The following is a 16,502-nucleotide window of genomic DNA, read 5'->3' as shown; positions in this document are numbered from 1 at the left end:
CCCTGCCCCAGATGGAAACGTGGGTCCCAGTCCCCTCTTCCTTCCCATGGCGGCCAGTGAAGTGGCTTTGGATGGGAGCAAGAGCCTAATTCTGACCTTGCTTTATAAACATGGCTCTTCCAAGTTTACTTCTGACTTTGTTTTGCTGCCCTTTTTTTTGTTTGTTTGTTTTGGAAGTCTTGCAGTTTTAAAACAAAAAGGAAAATGAATAATCATATATTGCCTTTTATTTTCATTAAGAACAAAAGAAAAGAAGAGCATATTCTTGGGGAAGAATCCCTCAGATCTCTCTGCCTGAAGGTCTTGGAGTTCACAGTAAAAGTGGGGAGGAGGGGGGGGCAGGTCGGTGCCCCTGGGTATGCCCAACAGAGCAGATATAAATTTACATTTTGTTTGTTCAGCCTCTCCTCTGAACTCTCACCCCACCTCCCACCACTGTGAACCCTCCTCTGTGAAGTCCTGTCCCTTTCCTCCTGATAAGGAGCTGTTGTGACTCCTCCTTGCCTACAGACATCAGACATCTCTCCATGGGGCATCAGCTGCCCATCCTGAGTGTGTGGACTCGCAGAAAAAGCAATGCACCCCAGTGCTTAGCCAGTGGTCAGTCTCCAGGGACATTCTTGGAGTGTAATCATGGCTTCCCATCATGTGACCTCCAGCGGGTTTCTTTACTCTCTAAGCCTCGATTGCCTCACCTTGGAAAGTAGAACTTATCTCAGGATCAGACACAGAGTTTAATGAAGATCATGAATGTTGAGTGTTAACACAATTATAGTTGTATTAACACTGTAACATAGTAACAATATTAATTTGTATGATGTTCAATGGTTTAATGTTTTTGTTTGGGGTGGGACTTAGGATGGAAGTCAAAATCCTTACATTTTGCTAGGCAGGTACTCTACCACTTGAGCCAGGTCTTCAGCTTTTTAGATAGGACCTCATTCCCTTCATCCAGGCTGGACTCAGACCATGATCTATTTTTGCTTCTGAGGGAGCTGAGATTACAGGTGTGTACCACCACATCCACCTGATTAAATTTTATTTTTAATGGGCCAATCAATAGTTAGAAAAAATATACATTAGAGTCTATTCAACTGTGTTCCTCTACCTGCTGGCTCTATTTAGAAGCAACCAATATTCCAATATCACCACTTTCTTGTCCTCCCAGGCAAATGCCTCATGGAACCTCCAAGACACAAACGATCAAAATATAGCTACATTCAGGAAATCCTCAGCCCATTTCACAGATATGAAAACTGAGACCTTAACTGGACACTGGTGGCTCATGCCTATAATCCTAGCTACTCAGGTAACAGATCTGAGGACCACGATTCAAAGCCAGCCCTGGCAGGCAAGTCCATGAGACTCTTAGCTCCAATTAACCACCAGACAACCCAAGCCTGGAATTCAAAACTCTCAACCTACCAAAAAACAAACAAGTCTTAGGAGCTAATGTATTTGTATGGAATTTTAATTTTTGTCAATGGTCACACTTGTTGAACCTTTGAGGAAGCCAATATTTTTATGCAGAGAGCAGGCAGAAGAAGCCCTTCCCAGCTTTCTTGAGAGCTTTTAAAAACTGCAGATGTTTCTCTAATGGGATTGTTTTTCCCTAAAGGGTAAACTGAATACCCTTGGAAAAAGAGACAGGAAGTATTTCCTGCATCTCCCCAACTGATAGACATCATTTACTGATCCTACAGCCATCTGCTATAGGGCTAAAGAGCTGTTAGCTATATTCATGAAGGAGATGGATTAATAAGGGGTTTCAATACCCAGGAACTGATCATGCCCACTGTCCCAGAATGCCACCACTATTGTGCTATTCGTTCAAGTTATGCATGGCTATCTTCCTACCTCAACCATACCTATAATCTCCTGAAAGTTGCAACAGATGAGACCATTATTAAGACAAAGTAGATATTACTGTTATTTTATAATGAGAAAACTGGGGTCTAGAGAAGAAAATTTTGATTCTAAGATACAGCTTCCTAAAATAACCCATACCAACCAGTGAGATTTTCAGGGCAAAGACAGAACCAGACAAGCAGTGGGAGATTTTCCATGCCTGAGTCTCACCTAGGTCTTCTTTCAACTGGATTCATCTAGATCCTTCCAGAGGAATAACCTGAACATCCAGGTAGCTCACAAGAAAAAAAAGGTCACATGGCAACTGAAACAGAGACAATAACATTTATTGGATGCTTACTGCATATCAGATTCTGTGTTAGGATTTTATATGCATTGTCTCTGCTAATCCTTGAGACATTCCTGTGGGTGAATGCCTTTCCACACTGGACAGACAGATAGAGCACTGAAACTCACAGAACTGAAGAGACTTGCCCCAGGTAGTCCAGCCTCCTGGTGGTATTTGGACAATCAAGACCTTACTGGTTCCTAAGACCTTGTGGTTTCTGAAATGTTCTACAGACAGTACAAAAACTAGGCAGTCACAGAGCCTAGGAGTGGTTCCCAGCTCACAGAAGAAAGTTGTAGGAAGCAAGAAATGACAAAGTTAGTGTGTTGGTTCTTTTTTTTTTTTTTGGATGAGATCAAAAAGAAAAGAAAATCAAATGGGTAGGAAAAATAATCTCTCCCTAAATTTCTGTGGGTTTTCAAACTTAATGATCAACGTGGGCTGGAGAGGGGAAAGGATGAGGAAGTAAGGTCCCTTGAGCCTGAAAATTATTTCATGGTCATCTAGTGTAGGCAGAAACCTACGCCAAAAATCACAAAGAAGAGCCAAAGGAAAATGTGTTAATGGAGGAAGGACTAAGGAGCAGAAACTCTCCGTGGACCTTGGTTTCCCAGCAGATAGACCCCCATATCCACTGGGTGTTTGGCCTGATATTGCCCTCTTGGCTGCCGATCTCCTTCCAGTTCTAACAGCAGGCGTGTCAAGGTCATCTTCCTAGGGAATATTATTTCCAGGATCCTGGGCTGTGCTGGGTTTGGGATCCAGAAAGATCCCATTTATAAAGAATGGTAGCTGGAGAATGCGGAGGTACTTTAGTCCTTTGTCCGGCATCTATAACTTATTCTCAGTTTTCCATATGGGGAGATTAAGCATTATAAAGTACAAAGAACTATACACTCATACTGTCTTAGCTTTGAGCAATAAAAGGAACTAGGAAACAACAATTTGAAAAGTACTTGAAATAAAAAAGGGGAAACATATTCTAATCTGTGAAGTTGTTCTCCCTCACCTTGTTGAATGCCTGCTCAGGTGCTACACTTTCCTCAAGTGAAGCCAAAGGACAAATGATGGTGCATAGTCAGTTCTATACCCTCTACCTGCAGTGAAAGATGGTTAATATCACAACCTGACCACTGATCACAGATTCTCCATCCTAAAGGCTTGGCAGTGACATCAGCTCTAAACATTATGTTGTCCTGGATAAATAAACAAAAACTCCAAGGAAAAAAAAACATCGATGGAAAAGATAGGAAACATTTTTGCTTTCTTCTTGACAGCCATGGGCCCTCCAAAGGAAATCACATTCACAGACATCACTGAAAATTCAGCCACAGTCAGCTGGACGGCACCCACTGCCCAGGTGGAAAACTTCCGGATCACCTATGTGCCCATGACAGGAGGTAGGGGATTCAAAGAACACTGAGGCAGGAGGGATGTGGAGGTTTGGGGTGGCATATGAAACTCCCATTAACCTAAATGCACAGACATTGAAAACTACTTGCTACAAAATTGAAATGACAATCTACAGAGTTTATTCATTAAGTATTGTAAGATCTTTTGGAGTGAGGGGTAGGAAGAACTGTGTTGAAAAGGATCATTTTATTAAGATCCTTTCTAGTGTTGAACTCTAAAATTCTATGAGAAATAGGTCCCTGGTATTGCATAATACAATGATGACAGAGTTTTATATGCACTGAACTTTTTATTCCTGAGCACGTTCATCTGAAAAAATGGTCTTGGTATGAGTGAGATTTTGCCCATAGTGCCAGATATCCATCTTTACCATAGGGAGTTGTGAGTTCTAATTCAGAACACAGGGGATAAAGGGGATGAAGTAGAGTAAAAAAAAAATCTGTCAAAAGTCCTCCTGTCATTTAGCAAGCTCACAGTAAGTGGAGAGGATGGCTGGTGACAAGAATGCCATAATAGGATTGTGATCAGCTGGTATTTGAGCTGTTTGTTCATTGGTCCTGAAATTTGCAGAAATAAGTATTAGAGCTCAAATTTGACTATATCCATCCTTTCTGAATTCCTGCTAACAAGGGAATCTATATCATCCTAACTCAAGTCAATGGGTTGACTAGAGCTTTCCATATACTTTGTAGGGGTAAAAAAAAAAGTCAAAAACAAAGTTTATACACCATGCCAGCTCTCTACTGAGTGGAAACTTACAATTTTGGGTGGTTGTGACTTCATGTCTTTTTCTTTCCTGGATTGGTTTTTGGCATCTGCACCAACGGAAAAAGCATTATACACAAAGTTAAGGCCTTTTTCCCCTTAAGCCAAAGGGTGGGAGAAAGTGAGAGGAAGTCAAGAAAATGGTATTGCATAAAGAAACAAATCTGTTGCCAAACCTCGTCCACCGCTCTTGGGGCCGCAGTGAATAGATGTCCATGAGCTAGTCTCGCTCCTGTTCTACCTCAGGTGACCCCTCCATTGTGACAGTGGATGGAAGCAAAACTGAGACACGGCTGGTGAAACTCACACCAGGGATGGAGTACCACGTCAGTGTCATCGCCATGAAGGGCTTCGAGGAAAGCGACCCAGTCTCAGGGTCACTCACCACAGGTGTGTTGGCCTTTGCTTCTGGTTTTCCTGAGTTCACTTTTATAGGATCCTTATTCCTCATCTCCAGTGTTATGTCTTATGACTCACCAGCTGGTGAGGAAAGGGGTTATTTATGAAACCCTAGAATCAGAGTGCCAAGAAGTTAATTTGTGTGTCTACTCTGATCGCTTCTGAGCTGGGTAACCTTTGGAGCATCCTTAGACATCTCAGGCCTCCACTTCCAGGAATATTCTGGAAGAAATAGCCCATGTTTGGGAATCATACTGACTTCAGTTGAAATCCTAATTATACCACTGGCTAGCTCCGTGTACCTGTCAGTTAATTTCTCTGGGCTCCAATTCCTCTGGAAAATGGGCAGAATCCTGCTTCCCTCCCACCTCCTCCCTTCCCCCATCTACTTATCAATAGTTGTCAGGACTCTTAGAACAAGTGCTTCATGAGGAAATGTGATGGAAATGTTTAGATTAATAGCCACTAGTAGCTAGTGTCTATTTGGCAGTCCCTGCGTTCCAGACACTGCTGAACACTTTACATGAATTCCCACAGAGGTTTCCATCCCCAGCTCACAGAGAAGACACCTGAGACACGGGGAAATTATAAGGCCATATAATCAGTAAAATGTTGGGACCAAGTTTGAACCTAGGTCAATCTGACTGAAAGCCCTGCATTCTTCTAAAATAAAAGAGCCTTTTCCGATTAAAAGACCGATTTGTACAGTTTGCTCTAAATGACTGGAGGGATAATGAATTACATTGAGGAAGAATGAGGTGGAAAATTTCTTTCAGACAGTTCTGTCTCTATAAACAATTTATCCTTTGAGATAGGAACAATTATCCAGTCCAGCCCACTAAGAAATCCAAAGAATGGGCCTCATAGGAAATTTCAAAAATATCCTAATGTCTGAGAAAAGGTTGTTAATATACAATTGCAACATCCCATCTGAAACCAGAGTCCCATCCACCCTATTCCGTGGGCCTCTGTTTTTCCAAAGAAATGTTTTCCCTCATGACTCCCTATAGTAGATCCACAAAAGCTGGGTGTGTTTCTTTCTGAGGCCCCACTGTTATCAGAAGTTAATGGAGATTCTGTGCATGCACAATGAAATGAGAAGAGACTAAGAGGGGTTGATGTGGGATCTCAAATTTTCTCTGCACACCCGTATTCTCTAGCCACTTCTTTTAAGTTCTTGAGGCCTAGGTGTTCATCTGTTAAATGAGCTGAAGACAATGGCCCACATCACTCTGGGCGGTCATGAGGTAGCAGAGTAGCAAGTTAGAGAGCAGGCAGGAAACAATCACATTCAGGTTGGCTTCCAAGGAAGAGATGCTGGGGAGAAAAAAATAGTTTTAAAAAAAAAGGCCAAAACTGAGAGTGTGGCTTCGGTGGTAGAGTTCTTGCCTAACAAGTGTGAAGACCTGAGTTCAAACTCCAATACCGCTAAAATCAAAACAAAAGAGCCAGGGATGGATATCTTCTGAATACCCTTTCTCGGTACAAGTCACTTAAGCACAATAGCCTCTATTTGAGATAGGGTCCCTCTACATGGCCAGGCTTGCCTCAGTTTCCCAAGCACCAGGATTAGAGAATGATGAATATTCATAGAAATACTGATAACAACTGCAATTCCTCTAGCATGTTTTATATGCCTCATCTACTCAGGCCTCACATTAGGAGGAAGGAAGGAAATAAGGAAAGAAAGGAGGTGTGGGGTAGGGAAATTACCTTCCCATGTGCACAGAGACACACTCCAAGTTGCCACAATAGAACCAGAGACCAGTGGCCTCCAAAACCTGGCTCCACATAGCCTGTCATTCTCCTAACCAGAAACATTACCCAGCACCCAGAAAACCTTTCACAGCTTAGAGCCGGTCTTCCCTTTCTGTGTTAGTTCCTCCCCTGGGTAAAGGGATATAAGCTCTGATGCTGGTGCTTGTCTGGTGCTTAGCACCCCTCCCGCCCATACTACAACATGAACCATGCCAGTCAGAATGATTTTATCCTCAGTGAACAAGTGAGAAAATACCCAGCCAACAAGGAAAGGAATCATGACTCAAAGCCAGGTCAGCCTGGCTTCGGGCTCACGCACCATGTTCCTGGCACTGACCTAACGGTAGGAGTCAGAGCAGCTCATCTTGTAGAGGACAGCTCATCTTGGGTCTGAGGTCCTCCCCATCATGACCAGCTCTTTCCCATCACCTTTCTTTGCAGCTCTGGATGGCCCATCTGGCCTGGTAACAGCCAACATCACTGACTCGGAAGCCTTGGCCATGTGGCAGCCAGCCATTGCCACCGTGGACAGCTATGTCATCTCCTACACAGGGGAAAGAGGTAAGGTCTTGTTCAAAACTCTCCTCTCCTGACACATGTCTTACTGCAGACTCTTCCCATTCTCCTGTCCTGTGCCACATTTGGTAGGTGGGGAAGGCCAGTATTGTCTGTGTAGCTCTCAGTGCAGCCTTCTTAAGAGAGTCTAATAGTACATCTCCAGCCTCCACATAATTTCCTAGTCCATCCCTCCACTCCTGCTATCCTCCTACCTATTAGTACAAGACTCCAGATAGTACCTCTTATCTTTTACAAAGAAAAAGTCCAGAATCCTGGGATTCCTGGGCTTTCAGAAGACACCAAAGAGAGTATTGAAGCAAATATGATTGTGTTTCTGCAAGCATGTGTGCTAATTTACAGTAAAGCATTGGTTATAATAACAGTCAACATGGCCAGCTGAAAATAAAAGCCAAATGCAAATAAGACAGAGGGGAAAGAGAGTCTCTTTCAATAAGCCCATATGGTTCAGTATTGCTTTGCTTTCAGTGACAATATGAGACAGAATCATAACCCATGCCTGGAGACTCTAAAAATTTTAATTCCGTCCTGACAACAACCTGAGGAAGTCCCTTGTGAGCATAGAACAAAGGCAGGGGCAGGAATTTGTGTTTACTCATTTTATTCTTTAATTCTGATTCCTTGTGAGCAGACTCTTCTGAGAAAGGGAAGACGATGTTGCTTCATCTAAAATAAACCAGGGTTGGGGCTGGGAAGATGGCTCAGTGGTAGAGTACTTGCCTTGCATGCATGAGGCCCTGGGTTCGATTCCTCAGCACTATATAAGCAGAAAAAGCTGGAAGTGGTGCTTTGGCTCAAGTGGTAGAGCACTAGCCTTGAGCTGAAGAGCTGAGGGACAGTGCTCAGGCCCAGAGTTCAGGCCCCATGTCCGACACAAAAAAATAAACAAACAAAAAAAAACAAAAATAAAATAAACCAGGGTGCTATTGATGTGATTCATGGAAATCATGGATTCAGGGCTAACAAAGAGGAGCAGAATGGGAGTGGGGTTCCTGGATGATGGGTTGAAGCAATCAAGTTATCCCAGTTCACCAATGTCTTTCCAGCTGTAGGACTGAGCATTTCACACCTGGGAACTCCTAGTCCATGCCTAAGTGATAAGGTCCCCTATGATTAGACGATAAACACAGTGGCCAATTGTTTTTCACTATTACACCTGAGTGACTCAGGGGTCTGAGGGGTTAAGTGACTTCTCAACCATCAGGGCTTTGTGATTCTTGATTTGACAACATTTGGTAGCACAAAAATTGTGTGAGTGGAGGAACAGAAGAGAGAGAATGCCATGGGGACAAATTCAACTTGGATAACCCAAAGATCCAGAACTCCCCCCTACCTCAATCCAGTGTTTCAGCAATGCAGTGCTGCAACCAATATACCATGTGGAAAATAGCCCCTGAACTCCAGCTCCTTTCCTTCTGATCTGGTCTCCATATCATCTAGCCCCTCTCCTATGAGAAGAGAGGTGGGATGAGTATGTCAGAACTCAAACTAGACTCTCAGCAGGTCACAGAAAGATTCTGGGGTAGAAGAAGGAATGTACACTGTTATTACCCCTGTCGATGGCTCACAGACCGAGAAGTAACCACCTGGTTATGTGTTTTTCATGTTCAGTGCCAGAAATCACGCGCACGGTGTCCGGGAACACAGTAGAGTATGCTCTGGCTGACCTTGAGCCTGCCACAGAATATACACTGAGAATCTTTGCGGAAAAAGGGCCCCAGAAGAGCCTCACCATCACTACCAAGTTCACCACAGGTACAGAATTACCAAGAACAGAAGCTCTGGCTTATGGGATGCTTACCCACAGCCTACATCTTAAACACCAAGCCCTTACAAGCTCTTCCTTAAGTCAGCCTCATGTCATGTGATGAAGTAGGCAGAGGTTCAATCCTCCAGTGCCTATTCTGTAGATACCTGAGATACACACCATTTCCTTTTGAACTGAAATGACCTCATTCTCCCAGTGAATGAAGAAAAGATTTTTGAAAAGAGGGTTTATAAGCAGAAAAACAGTCACAACTGGCCTTAAACTCAGCAGTTAATGATCCATGTTCCAGGCAAAGAAATATATTTAAAGAGAGGTTTTTCAGGCAAGCTTTCCTAGCTGTCCATACGCATTGAAAATATTTTTTGTCAGTCATGGGACTTGAACTTGGGCCTGGGTACTGTCCCTAAGTTCTTTTGCTCAAGGCTAATACCTTGAGCTACAATACCACTTCTGGTTTTCTGGTGGTTAATTGGAGATAAGAGTCTCACAGACTTTCCTGCCTGGGCTGGCATGAATCCTCAGATCTCAGCCTCCTGAGTAGCTAGGATTACAGGTGTAAGCCGCCAGCTCCTGGCCTTTTTTTTTAATGAACATCCACCAGCAGGGAAATGGAGAATTGTCCTCTTTGCCTGGTGAGGGTTGATATGATATCAGCTACTATGTGTCCTCTTACTTAGAAACAAGGGTGTCAGTAATGATGTGTACAGCTATATCGCTCTCCCAAGTTGAACCAAAGCCAACCAGAACCTTGTTGAGCTCACAGAGACCTGACTCTTAGAATGAGCTGTGGCTTAGACTATTTGTCTTTGGAGTCCTGGGCAACAACCTCTTCATCTGCAAGTGAGAAGTTTCTTGCCAAGGATCACATTGGTTCGTCCTCTTGATATTCTGTGCCTTAGACTTGCTGCCTTGCTTAACATTAATCATCTCCTCCAGACCTCGATTCTCCAAGAGACTTGACTGCTACTGACATTCAGTCAGAAACTGCCCTCCTCACCTGGCGACCTCCTCGGGCATCTGTCACTGGCTACCTCCTAGTCTACGAATCCGTGGATGGTACCATCAAGGTAGCTTCACGTGTGAAATAATTCCCCACATGTACTCTTAAAAGTGAGGGAGAATTCACTGATGCTATTTCTCTACTCCAGTACATTTAAGGAGCTTAAAAAAAACTTAGTAGGGCCAGGACCTTCTGAGTCATACTCTCCAGCCTCTCTCATTTTAACCAGACCCTAGTTTTGAGAGTCAGCCAAGATCCAGAGCCACCACTAATAAGCCTTGACATTTTAGGAGCTAGATTCTTAGCCACTGAATATTTTCTTGAAGAAAGGTGGACAGTTTCTTCTGCATTTTTGTCCTAGGTATTATACCACAGATGGTATCATCACATACAAATTGCAATATATTTCACTATGCCCTTGAGACAGCAACTAATAGCATCCACATTCGTTGTGAATGCAAGTCTGTTCTTACCCCATGAACTTCTTCCTGTTACTTTTCAATTTTCAGTAACTTTATAGCTTCAGACCAATGAAAGGGGTATTCTGAACTTTTCCTTTCAAACTTGTTCTTTTAATGTCAGTTATCCCTACTGTGTCTAAGAGTTCACTAACTTCTGTACATTTGTATTATTTTAATCAGCTTCTTGGTGTTTCAGGTTATCATCTGTATTGCTAAAATACGTGGGACAAGTATTTCATTCTGTAACCTGTAGGTCATTTCTCCCAACTTTCTTTTCTTGCTTTTCTGGCTGTCCTCTGGCTTCATTTCATGGGGTCACCTTTCATATAGGATGCTCCTATGTAATGTTTATTGCTCTGGTTTATCCTTTTGTCCTGGAGCCAAGAATGAAAGAGTTAATTGGGACCTCCAGCTGCTGGCTCACCAGAGTATGAGGACAAGCATCCAGCAATATGTTTTATTTTGGTCTGGGGCAAACTTTGGGCTCTCACTGTGTGTAAAGGTTCACTTTATCTCACGTTTCTAACTTGGCACCTCAACATTAAAACAACTACTTCTGGAAAACTTGAATCCAGAGCTTCTGTGTTAGCTCATTCTCTCCAGTCTTCCACCTGGAATAGGAGGAGATGAGGAAATCTGAGGAGCTAAACTATTTCAGTACAAACCAAACTTTGTTTGGGAACACCCTTAGAGGCAGTGTGTTCATGTTCACACTTGTGATGGATTCTGTGTATTACTGAAGCCATCTCTCAGCACTCTGTCCACTCTTCTTATAGTCCCAGCTCTGGCATTCCGCTCTCTCAGGGGTCTCTCCTTTACCACCTTCCATCTACCATAACACCTGGTGCTGTCTCCTCTCCAATTCTCCTCAGCTGTGTGGAGTTATACTTTATATTTCTTTATTTTCATTTCAATGGATATCATAAGCAGATACAGTTAAACAGCCATTTCCAATCTGTCACATGTTACTACATGGAGACATGCATTTCTAATTATTCTCATCACCTTCCTGGAGTTGGTACATAAAGAACGAACTCACTGTGTGAGCCATAACAAATCCCGTATCTCTTCCAAGGGCCCGTGTCCACATCTGTGAAATGACTACATGGCACTCATGATGTCCAGGGTCCCCTCCCAGCTGGAATTCTTAGGGTTATGTTTATCTTGAATTTTGAGTCTCACGTCAAGCTACCCTAATTGCTTAGAAGACAACTCTGTCCAGCAGCCCAGAGAGATGACAGGCAATTTTATCCCCAAGTAATTCAATGAGCCTGGTTTTATACCTGACAGTTGATAGCTCTCTGAGGGCCACAAAAAGGTCACTAGTATTAAATGGGTGCTCACTCTGGCTTGTTTTCCAACATATTTGATCCTCAGCTTTCTATGTCTCACTCAAAAATAAATAGATAAAGGAATCAACTTAGCATAGGAGAAAGAAAGAATATCAGCCAGAGTGTTAGGAAACCTGGGTACAAGCTCATCTTCTACCACCAACAATGAAGTGGGAGTGAGTTCCTTAGGTTCTTTGAAATTGAATTCCCCACTGGGAAAACTCAGGATAACACAGTATCCCAGGATACAGAAGGAATTTCCATGTGCCTCTGCACTAACCCATTACAGCCTAAATCCAGTGGGCCTTGGTTAAGTGTTGTGCAGAGCAATGTTGTATTTGGTTTACCTGACTATAACTTCAGTTCCAATCTCAGACACCAAATTCACCTGTGACAAAGCATTAGACAATAGTGAGAGGATTTAAAAACAAAGATCCTCTCCTCCAAAAGGAAAGGATCATCCATCTGGACAAGAGCCCAGAGACCAGCCGCAAGCACAGTGGCAATGAGTCACTGTGGGTATCTTTGGATATCTTTGTTCTGGAGGAGCCAGTGCTTTGGGTCAGCTTACGCCTCCCTCAGGCCCACCTTCAGAGCTATTATGGTCATCTTTCCACTCAAGAAGAAAGCTTGCTAAATATATACTAGTCAGGCCTTGTTCTTCTCTCTCTGATCAGTTAGTCGAGTTTAGGATGGAACATTGTACTTTTTTACAGCTCACACACAGAGATAGCCATCCTCATGCACTTCCAAGCCTCTTGCCTCTAGTGCAATTCATTTTGCCATAATTTTAAATTTTTTAAAGCACAACTGTATTCATGACACTCATTTGCCTAGACACACCATTGAGACCTTCCGTACCAGTCCATAGCCTGGCATTTAAGACTCTGTAATCTAGTTATTCCTTACCTTTTTCACCTCTCTTGCCCACAAAAACCCAAACCAAGAACAACTGAGATAAGTTATTGTCTCATCTTATTTTAACTTCCCTGCTCCTTCCGGCCCCAGGACCTTTGCTTAGGCAGCAGTTTCCCTATCTCTGATATCCAGTTAGGGACTTAGAGTTGGGCACAGATCTTGTGTGGGGGGCAGTGACTAGAACAGGACAGGTATAGAATGCTATGCCTATTCTCTGAGAATATCTGTGAACAAAGTGCTTGTTCCTTCTTCTGTCCTCAGGAAGTCATTGTGGGGCCAGACACCACCTCCTATAGCCTGGCAGACCTGAGCCCATCTACCCACTACACAGCCCGGATCCAGGCACTGAGTGGATCTCTGAGGAGCAAGCTGATTGAGACCATCTTTACCACAAGTAAGAACCGCAGGACCTGACTGGGTCTTGAGGTCTAACTTTGTGACATTTAACCAAGCCTCCACCTTCCATTTTGGCTTCGGCTTTGAACGTTTCAAACATGTTTCTGAAAAGTATCCATCTTCCGCTGCTGCCTGGAAGCCCAGGGAACGTGGATGCTAAAGGCTGTGGTGTCCATGGGAGAAGGGAAGAATGGGCTGAGTGGCTCTGGGTTCACGGGCCACCGCTCCTCTTCCTCTGCATGTCTCAGGGAAGGAGGTTCCTTCTCCATTGACCTCATCTCTGTAGAATGGGATTAACAAGGGCACTGCACAAGGACCCGTGGGAGTGAATCAGCTCTTTGAATTCCTAGCTCAGTCGAGTTCAATCTAAGCCCAATTTAAGTCCCCTTCTTCTTTAGCTTTCAATGTTTACAAGGCCTGGGCCATACACAAAATCTCAAATAGTCTTATGATCAAGCTGGCCTAGTAGGTCATGCCTCAGTTTCCTCGTTGGGAAATGGAGGCTTCCAGAGACTTCCTGACCTGACCAGGGCAACTATCTTAGAGTGAACGTTGGGCTCAGAGCTCCCACCCTCCTCTTGCACTTAGCACTGGTCATCTTCGCAAGAAGCAGGCTATTGAGCTGTGCACTGGTGAGTGCAGTGACTGAGCAAAGGCTGTGGAGCAGCTCCTGCCTTTCACTCCTCCCTTACAGTGGTGCTGAGGAAGGTTCTTCCTCTTCACCAGATCCAAGGCCATGTGCTAGGAATATTGTGTGCCCTCAGGGTGCTCTCAGACTAGGGCTGTGAAATGCACAACAACACAATTTATGCTGCAATCCCAGGTGATGGTAAATACAGCAAGGAGAGCTGGTGAGAATTCCTAAGACCAGTACTCTCTGGTGGCCTGCTAAGCAGAGTGCCAGGACTGTCTATCACGTCTTTCGTGTGTGTGTGTGTGTGTGTGTGTGTGTGTGTGTGTGTGTGTGTGTGTGTGTGTGTGTGTGTGTGTGTGTGTGTGTGTGTGTGTGTGTGTGTGTGTGTGTGTGTGTGTGTGTGTGTGTGTGTGTGTGTGTGTGTGTGTGTGTGTGTGTGTGTGTGTGTGTGTGTGTAATATCATTTCACTTGAAAATCCCCCAGGTGTCATTACTATATGTAGGATTTCTAGGCTAAGATTCTCTAGTATCAAATAAGAAGCCAGGCACCCGTGGCTCACACCTGTAATCTTAGCTACACAGGAGGCTGAAATCTGAGGATCACAGTTCAAAGCCAGCCTAGGCAGGAAAGCTTGTGAGGCCTGTTATCTCCAAGTAACTACCAAAGGAAAAAAGAAGAAGAAAGAAGGGGGGTAGAAGAAAAAGGAAGAAGAGGAGGAAGGAGGAGGAGGAAAAAGGAGAAAGAGGAGGAAGGGGGAGGGAGGGAAGGAAGAATGGGAGGAAGGAAGGAAGCAAAGGAAGGAAGCAAGGAAGGAAGGAAGAGAGGGAGGAAAGGAGGGAGGGAGGGGAAGTGGAGCTGTGGCTCAAGTGGTAGAGCACTAGCCTTGAGCAAAAAAAACTATAAGGCACTGAGTTCAAGCCCCAGCACTGACATACACATACAAAAAAGCAAGTGGAGAGTTTAGAACTCAGGTCCTTGACTCAGAATCCTCTGAAGAAGCTGATGATGTAGTCCTAGTGTGGACAGAGATATACATTTGTCTGAAAAGCTCAAAGCTCTCAAGGTTTCATGAGACTCTCAAAGAAGCCTACACCTTAATAGGATGCCCTGGTCCACAGTGTGCCATCCTTGGAGTGCTAGAATGCACACTCTAGCCAGTACCTGAGAATTCACTGGGCACTATTTGATGTAGCAGGTGGAACCAGGTTAACTTCACACCACAACCCTCACAGCAATAGTATGAGACCATATCTATAACCCCTACGCCACAAGGCAGACTTTCCCCTCATCTTGCACATGAGGGAATAGAGACCATTCCTGTTGCTTGCTTACACACACTTAAGCTGCAATCGGCAAGATCTACCCCAGTCCTTCTGCTCTGAAAGTTATTTTTCTCCTCCTTTTGCAGTTGGACTCCTGTATCCGTTCCCCAGGGACTGCTCCCAAGCCATGCTGAATGGAGACACAACCTCTGGCCTCTATACCATTTATCTGAATGGTAACAAGTCCCAGGCACTGGAAGTGTACTGTGACATGACTTCTGATGGAGGTGGATGGATTGTGAGTATTCAAGGTGGACTCCTGGGCCCTCAGCCATGGGAAAGGGGGCTGGGCACACAAGGAAAGGGGTAGGCTATGTCCTCTGTGCAAAACCTTTCATAACACTATGGCTCATACTTGGAAATCTTCTCTTTAAGCAAAGGAATGAAAAGAAGCTGAGGATTAAAACACAATAATGCTAGAAATTTTTTTATAATTTACCTCATCTGAGCCTCTTCAAATTCTGATAAATAAATGAGGGGGATCATAAAATCCACTAAATTTATTAATTAGCAGCAACCAATCACTTACTATCAACTAGGCATTATGCTAAGAGTTTGATCGGAATTCTTCCAACCCCCTTATTGTATGAGCTGAGTTATACATTTTTTGTTTTGTTTTGGGTCCGGTCGTGGGGCCTGAACTCTGGGCTTGGGCGCTGTCCCTCAGCTCTTCAGTTCAAGGCTAGCACTCTACCACTTGAGCCACAGCGCCACTTCTGGTTTTTTTCTTTTTGCTTATATGGTGCTGAGGAATCGAACCCAGGGCCTCATGCATGCAAGGCAAGCACTCTACCACTGAGCCACCTTCCCAGCCCCTGAGTTATACATTTTTAACTAATAAACTTTAAGAGTTTAAAGGTTCACAGCAAAATTGCTGTCCAGTTTCCATCTACTTCCTGCTCCAGCATACCATCTCCACCATTATCAGTATCCTTCACAGAGGAATTCGGGATTAGCAGGGATGAAACTACCTGGATATATCATGAGCCCCTAAAGCTGAGGGGGCATTTTCTGTCCCTATTTTTCAAGAGAGATTATGTACTCAGAGAGGGCAGGTGACCTGCTCAAAGTCATATGCAAATTAGTGATGGAAAGATCTGCGAATAGGTTTTTTGTTGTTGTTTTTGTTTTTTTGATGGTCATAGGCCTGAACTTTGGGCCTGGGCGCTGCCCCTCAGCTCTTCACCTCAAAGCTAGTGCTCTACCACTTGAGTCACAGCACCACTTCTGGCTTTTTCTGCTTATGTGGTGCTGAGGAATTGAACCCAGGGCCTCATGCATGCAAGACAAGCACTCTACCACTGAGCCACCTTCCCAGCCCCAGAATAGGTATTCTTTTCACAGCCCAATGCTATTTGCTCAAAACAATTCCTTCTCTTTCCTTTAGTACCTTAAGTATGCTCAGATTCATCAACTGTATTTGTAGGTATTTCTGAGACGCAAAAATGGACGGGAAGACTTCTATCGAAACTGGAAGGCATATGCTGCTGGATTTGGGGACCGCAGAGAAGAATTCTGGCTTGGTAATACAGCCCTGCATGTCTGTTTCTAAAGTACCCATTT

The 16,502-nt window shown here is 44.0% G+C and overlaps 1 protein-coding gene across 3 annotated transcripts in view; it reads left to right on the top strand.

Moving 5' to 3' along the window:
* The window catches only part of Tnc (tenascin C), an 84,667-nt gene that overhangs the window by 60,601 nt on the left and 7,564 nt on the right, over positions 1 to 16,502 (top strand). For all 3 annotated transcript variants that reach the window (XM_070012286.1, XM_070012277.1, XM_070012291.1), the window contains 8 exons: positions 3,475 to 3,597; positions 4,622 to 4,765; positions 6,974 to 7,093; positions 8,720 to 8,863; positions 9,813 to 9,943; positions 12,848 to 12,980; positions 15,026 to 15,177; positions 16,366 to 16,462. In XM_070012286.1, the coding sequence (XP_069868387.1) occupies positions 3,475 to 3,597; positions 4,622 to 4,765; positions 6,974 to 7,093; positions 8,720 to 8,863; positions 9,813 to 9,943; positions 12,848 to 12,980; positions 15,026 to 15,177; positions 16,366 to 16,462 (1,044 nt within the window). The remainder of the gene's footprint in view (positions 1 to 3,474; positions 3,598 to 4,621; positions 4,766 to 6,973; positions 7,094 to 8,719; positions 8,864 to 9,812; positions 9,944 to 12,847; positions 12,981 to 15,025; positions 15,178 to 16,365; positions 16,463 to 16,502) is intronic.

The sequence above is a fragment of the Dipodomys merriami genome, unplaced genomic scaffold, assembly GCF_024711535.1.
Source record: "Dipodomys merriami isolate MVZ:Mamm:240054 unplaced genomic scaffold, mDipMer1.0.p SCAF_11, whole genome shotgun sequence".
Lineage (NCBI taxonomy): Eukaryota > Metazoa > Chordata > Mammalia > Rodentia > Heteromyidae > Dipodomys > Dipodomys merriami.
The sequence above is the reverse complement of the archived record's forward strand: the minus strand, read 5'-3'. Positions and strand labels throughout refer to the sequence as shown.